Source organism: Sardina pilchardus, chromosome 24 (assembly GCF_963854185.1).
Source record: "Sardina pilchardus chromosome 24, fSarPil1.1, whole genome shotgun sequence".
NCBI classification, from domain to species: Eukaryota; Metazoa; Chordata; class Actinopteri; order Clupeiformes; family Clupeidae; genus Sardina; species Sardina pilchardus.
This window is the reverse complement of record NC_085017.1, coordinates 8,534,410-8,544,409: the sequence shown is the minus strand read 5'-3', so window position 1 is coordinate 8,544,409 and position 10,000 is coordinate 8,534,410. Positions and strand designations below refer to the sequence as shown.

The following is a 10,000-nucleotide window of genomic DNA, read 5'->3' as shown; positions in this document are numbered from 1 at the left end:
GACAGAAGGAGCGCGCAGAGAGAGAGAGAGAGCGAGAGAGAGAGAGAGAGAGAGAGAGAGAGAGAGAGAGAGAGAGAGAGATAGAGAGACGGAGTGGGGAATTCAGTAGGAAATAAACAGGAGGATAGTGACAGGTGCATACAGTATTAGGAACACGCAAGGAAAAGGTGATTTTCAAACAAATCTTGCTTTTTTTATTAACTGTAATCTGTATTTTCTCAAAAAAAGAGTACAAAAGAAAAAAAAAGAATTTGCAATACATCAAATTATTAGACCACATTAATCAAAACCAAGACACTGAGTTGAGTGATTAACACTGCCTGTGTATATGGACTATATCAATCCAAGTATTATATCTTCAATACAGACTCACAAAATTAGTCTTACAGACATCAAAACTCTGCATACGATAACAACAGATGTACTGTTTCTAGAATGTTTTTTTTCTTTTTCATTTTTTTTAATTTCTCCATATATCATTAACAGTTTTGTACAGTTAGTAACAGCATTGCATGCACAGAGGAGTAAGGCTGAACAGAGGGAGGGGGAGGGGCACAGCTACTTATCAGAGGTCAAAAGGTCAATAGGTCAGAGGTCAGTCAGACAGCAGTGACATTGAGTAGCATAGCTTGACTTAGCATGACTTAGCATTGACATAGATTAGCATGACTCAGCGTGACATGAATACAGTGTGAAAGAGCTCAGGGGAGGACGTGCAGGATGGGGAGGTGCTGTGTGACGCGTCAGTGAGTGAAAGTTCAGCATAGCGCCACCATGTGGTGAAAAGTGGAAATACAGCACGGTGATGTGGCTCACATGGTGGTAATGCTAGCTGAATGCTATTATGTGACAGTCTGCTGATGTTAGCTCCTTCTGTTTGCAGATATACTGGAGGGTGTAGCAAAGCCCTATTCTGATCGGTCGGAACTCTATGACACTTATTTTCTGGTGGAAGACCGGGTATGTTTTAATTGGTTGTTATGTTATCACTTCTAGCACTGCTGGCTGTTGATTGGTAGTTATTACAGCCCCGTTAGCTGCACCCAGTGACTGGTGGACAACAGAGCAGTGCTCTGAGCTGATAGGCTGTTGCTACAGTAGAATGCTGCTGGGTGTCGGTGCTTTAGAGCCTGTAGAGTGGGTCCCTTGTGGTGGTTAGTGGGGCTACACTGTGTTGTTGTCCAGTGAGTTTACCTCGGCGGCCTGGTCCTTGTCGTCAGAGAGGGAGAGGGGCTTGCTGTTCTCGTGGGTAGGGGTGACGTTGTTCTGGATTGTCAGTGGCTCATCCTCCTTCGACGGAGACGACTTCACCTCCGACGGCTCCGGGAGCGATGGGGTCTTCAGTGGGCCCTCTTCCTTAGCAGGATCCTCCTGTGGAGACATGCACCGCCTCCAAGGGTTAGCTTTGTTACACACACACACACACACACACACACACACACACACACACACACACACACACACACACACACATACACACACACACACACACACACACACACTACATAACATGGTAACACTTTACTTGATGGGTTCATTCATAACACATTCATAACAGCTGTCATAAACTGCACATGAAGCATTCATGACTGATTCATGAAACATGACTCAACATTCATACCAACACTTTCATGAATGTGGAAGACAAAACAACAAAAACTTGTCAAAATAAAAGTCCAACAATCGCAAGGAAGCATTGCCGTATTTATTCCAACCCATGTCACATGTAAGTCAATGGGCTAGACCAGTGCAAGAGAAACAGAATGACTAAGATGTGACATGATCAGGTTGGCTAAAGCAAAAAAGACAGCAATGCTGATTTGCGATTGTTGGACTTTTATTTTGACAAGTTTTTGACGTTTTGTCTCCCACTTTCATGAAAGGGTTGGTATGAATGTTGAGTCTTGTTTCATGAAACAGTCATGAATGCTTCATGTGCAGTTCATGTGTTATGAACGAACCCGTAAAGTAAAGTGTTACCAATAACATTTTCATGACCAAAATTTCCATGCGTGATTAGCCTTCAAATATTTTCACGAGATGTTTTTTTTCTCCCCACTAGGATGAAGAAGATCTTATTTTCTATTTTAGCACCCAAAGCAGGAAGATAAGACAGAAGAACAGGAAGATAAGACAGAAAGTCATCTGTATCTGTGGCCTGAAAACCCACGGACCAGGGAGCTGCAAAGCCTCCTTTAAAAGTTCAAAGGTTTGAGAAGGTTTCCGTTTGGAAATGTCATATTATCCTGCTGCTGACCTGCTCACTGATCCCTGCAGAGATGAGCTCAAACAGGTACAGACAGTCGTCTTCACAGGAAGCCAAATGTCACATATACAGCACACACACCAAACACTGTTCTGCCAGGGCTAGCAAAGCAAACCTGAGCTGGGAACCTCTCAGAATAATTTTGTTAACTTTCTGTACAGACCACTCTTTAGATGCTGGTCAGTTTACAATAAGCCCATAAAACACAAATCCTCTGATGTTCACGTATATAGGCAATATATAATCTCATTTATTCTTAACTTAAATTACGTTGACAAGGGCCGGGTGTCCCAGATTCGTTAAGAAGCTCTTAGGTTGCTTTCACACTAGGTCCGTTTAGCTGGACCGAACCCGAGTGCGGTTACTTCTGCCGTAGTTGGTCTCTGTTCACATTACATGTTTGTCTGCGCACCCGGGTCCGTTTGCGTCATAAGCAACACGAACTTCCAGAATTCTGTTTACAAAATATCACTTGGCAACACAGCAAAAGGCAGTGCAATGAAGAGGACAAAGGTAAAGATTCTTTAGAATCTTTAGAACGTTTGCTTAGCAACCTTCTCCAGCGTTATAGCGAACCGGACCCCAGACCACCTTTTCAGGCGGACCCGGGTCCGGTCCCGGGTCCGCACCCGAGTTCGGTACGGTTGCGTTCACACTATCAAAAACAACCGAACCATCGGCCCAAACGAACCCGGGTCCGGTCCAGGGGACCTAGTGTGAATACGCCCTTAAGTGCTAAGGACTTCTTAGGAGCGCTCTAAGAACGTTCTAAGAGCGCTCCTAAGAAGTTCTTAGCACTTAAGAGCTTCTTAACGAATCTGGGAAACCCGGCCAAGTGGTGTGCCTACAGTAGATGAAAGACCTGAGTTCTCGTGTGTCTGCAGAGGTCAGGTCACTGAACTTACAATTACACATTTATTACCTCCGCCAAGGAGGTTATGTTTTCATCGGTGTTCATTTGTCTGTCTGTCGGTTTGTTTGTTTGTTCGCAAGACAACTCAAAAAAGTTATGGATGGATTTCGTCTGAAATGACCCAAGGAAGAAACGATTCAATTTTGGGAGTGATCCGTATTACCGCCTGGATCCAGGAAGCGGTTATGTTTTTGCTTGACGGAGGTTTGTGCTCTCTGAGTGCTTTTCTAGTTAACATGTACACATATTCATATTTTTCTAGTTTACATGTACACATATTCATATTCATTCATTAGAAACGTACATCTGTATCATATTATAAGGGTCACTGTCCCTGGAGCAACTCTGAGTTAGGTGCCTTGCTTCAGGCACAACAGGCACAACGGTGGAGGCTGTGAACTGAACTCATAACTTTTCTGGCTACTGCATGCTAGCCCAGCTCCTTGACCACTATGATACCACTGCCCAAGAGTTAACTTTCCGACCCGGAGATTTGCAAGGGTAGTGTCCACAGCTCCAGACTGGACAATCACATTCTCAGGAAGTACATCTCTGATCAGTATTGATCAAACATGTGCGTATGCTTTATGGATGAAGCAGTAATTAAAAGCCTCAGTCAGACCGTGTGCAGGCTATTGATTGGTCCAGTTAGGTGTCACATCGGACAATCGGACAATCTTTTTGGGGTCACACGTAACATGGGTCATGTGTTTTTATGTTAGGAGGCCATGACAGGCCGGGCTACCCTGTACAATATTGATTAGAGATCAATCAGAGTTGGGCAGTCCAAATGTACAGAGAATGATTGGGCATCCATAATGGTTGTTGTACAGATTAACTACTTTTTAAACCGTTATTTAACCAGAAGATCTCTTTTTCAAGTGAGCCCTGGTCAACAAGATAATGAACAAAAGACAAGAGATAACACTGACTTACAAAATCAAAATCACAGAATCAAAAACAGGAAGAGAAGAGAGTGATATAGTTGACTTAGAAATGACTTAAATCATGTAGAGAGATGAAGAGCTCCACTTTCAAGCATTTCTGCAGTTCATTCCATGCAGCTAGGCCTATAACTAAAAATCGGCCTTTCATTTTGATCTTACTGACAGAGCATCAAACAGAAGGTATCTATTTGAACGTAAATTATACCCAGTCACTTGTGGTTAGGAGTGCAGATATATATGAGGAAAATTGACCAATAAATGCTTTGTACACAAAGATTAACCAGTGTGTTTGTCTACACACATAAAGTGAATGCCAACCATCTCATACAGCACACAGTGATGAATTGAGTAACTATCACAACTTATACATCTCAGTGCAGAATGATGCATAAAATCTATGACTGGGACATGTCTATAAAAACATCTCCATAATCTATAATAATCATTCATATATATATGAATGAGAAAGAGAGGTCCAAGAATGGAGCCCTGTGGCACACCAGATCTAACAGCACGCGTTTCAGACAAAATATCAAGATGTATAGGCTGACATCTATTACTTAGATAATTGCTAACCCAACAATCAGACCAATAATAGCCAAACCTGATGACAAGATTGATTGACTATGCTAAATGCTGTATACAGATCTATAAATAATGCTGCACATGATTTTTAGCTTTGAGTTTTGATTATGTCAATAAGTACTTTCATGGCATGGTAACAGTCAGATTGCTATTAATTTTTTTACCAACTGACTGACTGTGAGTTTTAAAAATATGAGTTTGATCTCATCAGACCCTGTAGTGTTGGTTGCTTTGTGTTGTTGGTTTCTTGTTGGGTGGGTTAGTATGGAGTTCCAGAGATCAAAGGAAATACCCTACATCCCTGTCATTAGTTTCCATGGATACTATTGTTGTTTACCATATTGTTTTTCTTTGAGAGATGACAGTTTACACCACATTAGTAATTTCATCACATAAATGTTTAACTCAATTGATTTCTTCTTTGTTAAAATTCAGAAGGCAAGGGAGGTCTCTGTAAGTGGGAGACACAAGAAGGGTAAGTGAGTGGCTAATTAGTCTAAAACGGCCAAAGCAGGATGGGCAGAGTTAAGCAACAGTGATGCAAGCTTCAACTAGAACATGAAAGACTGAGCCACAGCACGTTTTATCTTCTGAAACAAACGACTACAGGGGGAAAATGGCACTCAGAGGTAAGAGATGAAGGGTTTCTGAGGAAACTGCACCAAAATGGCAGCCTAGAGACAGGGTTATGCATACTAAAAACTGGGGTGCATTTACTAAACAGAGCCAAAATGACTACCCAGAAGCGGGATTATGCACACTACAAACAAGGGGTGCATTTGCGAAGCAGGGCCAAAATGACTAACCAGAAGCATGATTATGCACACACTACAAACAGGGGGTGCATTTGTTAAGCTAAGCAGAACCAAAATGGCTGCCTGGGAGTTAAGCACAGGTTTGAATGGTCTTACCTCAGAACAGTATGTCTCGTCTCTGGTTTTACACTCCCAGGTGTACCTGTTCATTGTCTTCTACAGGAGGCAGGGGGCATGAGAGCATTACAATCTTCATAAAATAACACTGGACTAACAGTATATCATGTTTCTGCCTTTTTTAAATCAAATGTGTTGCCTGTATCAGAACAATTACTCAGCCATCCATCAAGTAAACAGAAGTGTGGCTTCCTTTCTCCCTTTCATGTCACTTCACCCCAATGCCGTTCCCAGTCTGAGAAATATCAGTAGACCCTATTATCACACTTCCCCTTATTTTTGTGACTTTATCTGAACAGTGACTCAGCATAATAGAGGCTTCTCATGAGTTATCACTCAAACTTTCATTCTTTTAAGTGGGCTGTAATTGAATTTATCTGTTGATGCCCTTTCACAGTCAAATGTATTGCTTGTATCAACAATGATAGTGTGGTACACTTAGGCCTGCATGTATTCATTTCACAGACGTTTTTATCCAAAGCGACTTACTGTATATGTCAATTTTATTACAAGGAGTATTCTACCATGACCAACTCAGGATTTTAAAGTGCCTTTTCATAACAGGCATAACAGTGGCATAACAGTGGAAGCCGGGAATTGAACCCACAACTTTTCAGGCTACGGCATGCTAGCCCATCTCCTTAGCCACCGCATTAGCCCGATTCTGCCTTACTTCTCCTGACCATCCCCTATCGCAGTGAACCCTCCTGTCAGTTTGTGACGGTGATAAACAGTGGCCCTGCCAAACCCGCTGCAAGGTCGCACGGCGAGGGTGCGCTCCCCTTCCCGTGAACCCCCTGTGCTCTCGAGGAGTCATCCTTTCGTGAGTCATGAGTTTGAGTTTGTCTTTGACATCTGAGCTCATGAATAAATCATTGGCATATGGTCAGGGCTAAGGATACAGCCTTAAAGAGGCACCTCTTCTCTCTCCTATAACCTGATACGAGGACTCTACCTCTACCGTGATAGCAGCTGATCTGGGACAGATCTGGCACTGATCAGTTCCATGTTCGTCTGCTATCCAGGGGCGTGTTTCCCAAACCATAGTTGCTAACTAAGTTAGCAACTTTGTTGATTGTAATGCAATTTCCCCATTACCAACCAACTACTGTAAGTTGCTAACAGGTTAGCCACTATGCTTTTGGGAAACGCACCCCAGGTCGAGATTTGTTATTGCTACCAAAGAGATTCTACGGAGCATGCTCAGTGGCATCACCTAGAGACATCAGGATCTGTCAGATTCATTAACAACAAATCAGCAAGCATCAGCAATATTTAAAGACCCTGTCACACCACGTCTAAATGTCCAGATGAAATATTCACATAAATCACACTGATAATGCGTCAAAATTACAAATAGTATTACTAAGAAAAGTGTTCTCATTAGTCTTTACACACCGAGGATGAGTTGGTTGCCATGAAAAATACTTGAGACTCGAGATCATTTTGTTATCAGTGTATAGAGACTAATATGAAGGTGTGTGTGTGTGTGTGTGTGTGTGTGTCGGTCGGACTTCATAACTGATTAGAAAGACTGACAAGCACACACACATCCAAACACACACCTCTGACATGCAGATTTGTGGAGACACAGAGGTTTAGAGGGCAGGACTCAGGAATTCAAGAAAGGTTAGACCTCTGGTCATAGTCTGGCCCTAATCCAACCTTGAGGTGCATTCAAATTCACAAACATAGGCAAGTGTTTGCGAATGTTTGCAAACAGTTTTCTGTATGCCTTATTCTCCACAAACATTTGTGATCACTTGCAAAAAGTCTGAGGAAGTAGTTCTCAATGAACACACAGTGGAGCTGGACAAAGGGTTACTGTTACTGTAAAATGGATTATTTACACCAAATCACCAAAACTGTTCAGAAAAACATATTCGCCTAGCCTGGGTGTTCCCATGCTGCCTTGCGTGCGATTTGATTAAAGCAGCCTGGAAACTACCACCCTGATTTTTGCCTCAGATAGGGGACCAATCACAGAACAGGGGGAAAGCAAGATGATGATGAGCTATGCACAGACGTATTTAATAGACATCTGTGTCACCCAATAAACGGATCTGGGCATTTGTTCAAATATGAGAAAATTAACGTTTGGCTCCATTGAGAAGTGGTGACGCTAGCCAGGCTTATATTCGCCACCAACGTTGCCGAATTTGAACACAGCTCAGGTTAGGCTCAAGGAGTAGGAAGACCAAAAATGAAGTTCTGAAAGAACACATTTCAGACATTCCAGAAATCCAGAATGGGTCAGGACTTCATCCGGATGAATGTGGCTCTGATCCGGCCCACACCCGGTCATGATCTGGCACACATCTGTCATAGTTGCAGCAGGTCAGAGGTCAGAGGTCATATCATTTCAAGAGCCTGTAGAAACTGACCTCTGAATTCTGTTTTGCTTTGTGATAAGTATTTGTTTGGTGGAAGCGCTTTACTAAGTGGGAAGCCTGAAGCTCTACACACAAACTTTATACCAGAGAAGCACATCCTCTCTCTCACTCTCTCTCTCTCAGAGGAAGGGACAGAGAAACAGAGAGGAAGTGTAAGAAGGGCCAGTCAGCAACAAAACAACAGAGGTCACTCTAGCGATTCAGTCCCATGCAGAAAGAAAGAAGAGAGAAGGAACCAGGAAAGATGGAGAGAAGGAACCAGAAGGGAAGAACAGAACAGAAGAGGAGAAAGATGAAAGAGGAGAAGAGAGGAGAGAACAGAAGAGGGGGAGATGAGAGGAGAGGAGTAGAAAGAGGAAGAGAAGACCAGATAGGAAGATACAGAGTGAGTAAGAAAGTAGAGGCTGAGAAGAAAGGGGATAAGAGAGGGAGAGAGAAAAGAAAGAAACATAAACAGAGCAGAAAAGCAGAGGAGAGGATTGTTACCTGACACACAACGTTATCATAGTAAGCCAGATGGCGAGCATGGGACAGTTTAGACGGGGAGTCACACACAGTCCTTACGTTTGCCTGCGAGCCCTCAGCGATGGTCGACACCGAGAAGTTATCATGATGCTCCGACTGGGGCCGGTATTTACTGAGAGAGAGAGAGAGAGATTTTAAAAACATAGCAAAGTTTTCATAAGGTTATGACTGGCTACTGACAGAGTGTGTGTGTGTGTGTGTGTTTGTGGGTGTTTGTGTGCATGTGTGTTAATGTGTATGTGTGTTTGTGTGTCTGTATGTGTGCAAGTGTGTATATGTATGTGTGTGTGCATGTGTGTATAGTATGTCTATGTACGTGTGTGTGTGTGTGTGTGTGTGTGTGTGTCTATGTGTATGTGCATCTGTGTGTGTGTGTGTGTGTGTGTGTGTGTGCACGGCGCTGTGTGTACCTGCGGCGGCGGAGGCGTGTGTTCTCCTGCCTGAGCGCGTGGAGGCGTTTGGCGAAGAACACGACGATCATGAAGAGGAGGAGCACCGTGAGCGAAGCTCCGCCCACCAACAGACACAGCACCTGGAAGTCGGTGATGATGGCCTCACAGCGCGTCCCTTTATTCCACACATACTCCTGCACATTACACCTGAGACAGAGAGAGGGGGATAGAGAGAGAGAGGGAGAGAGAGAGTTATTATTCCACACATACTCCTGCACATTACACCTGAGACAGAGAGAGGGGGATAGAGAGAGAGAGGGAGAGAGAGTTATTATTCCACACATACTCCTGCACATTACACCTGAGACAGAGAGAGGGGGATAGAGAGAGAGAGGGAGAGAGAGAGTTATTATTCCACACATACTCCTGCACATTACACCTGAGACAGAGAGAGGCGGATAGAGAGAGAGAGAGAGAGAGAGGGAGAGAGTTGTTATTCCACACATACTCCTGCACGTTACACCTGAGACAGAGAGAGGGAGATAGAGAGAGAGAGAGAGAGGGAGGGAGAGGGAGGGGGATAGAGAAAGAGAAAGAGAGAGTTGTTATTCCACTTATACTCCTGCACATTACACTTGAGAGCGAGGGGGGGGGGGGGGGGGTATTTCACACACACTCCTGCATGTTACACCTGAGAGAGAGAGGGATGGAGGGAGAGAGAGAGGGGGGGTAGAGAAAGAGAAAGAGAGAGAGTTGTAATTCCACACATACATCTGCACATTTCACTACAGACGGGACGGGACGGGGGTGGGGGGGTTATTCCACACACACTTCTGCATGTTACATCTGAGAGAGAGAGAGGGATGGAGGGAGAGAGAACAGAGGTTGACAAGAAGATAAAACAAAAAGAAGAGAGGGAGGGGAGGAGAAAGACAAGAAGAAAAGAAGAGAAGAAAGGGCAGGTAGAAGAGATGGGGGGAGGAGAAGAATGGGAGGAAGACTGGGAAGGAGCAATCAATTACACTTCACTGCTGCTTTGGAAAACTG

The 10,000-nt window shown here is 43.8% G+C and overlaps 1 protein-coding gene across 2 annotated transcripts in view; it reads right to left on the bottom strand.

Annotated features, from left to right (window-relative positions):
* The window catches only part of cspg5b (chondroitin sulfate proteoglycan 5b), a 33,277-nt gene that overhangs the window by 4,142 nt on the left and 19,135 nt on the right, over positions 1–10,000 (bottom strand). The window contains exons 3-6 of one of the 2 annotated variants that reach the window (XM_062529205.1): positions 8,972–9,160; positions 8,601–8,673; positions 5,623–5,682; positions 1,195–1,371 (exon numbers count right to left, since the gene is read on the bottom strand). In XM_062529205.1, the coding sequence (XP_062385189.1) occupies positions 1,195–1,371; positions 5,623–5,682; positions 8,601–8,673; positions 8,972–9,160 (499 nt within the window). The remainder of the gene's footprint in view (positions 1–1,194; positions 1,372–5,622; positions 5,683–8,600; positions 8,674–8,971; positions 9,161–10,000) is intronic. The other variant, XM_062529206.1, reaches the window with a different exon arrangement.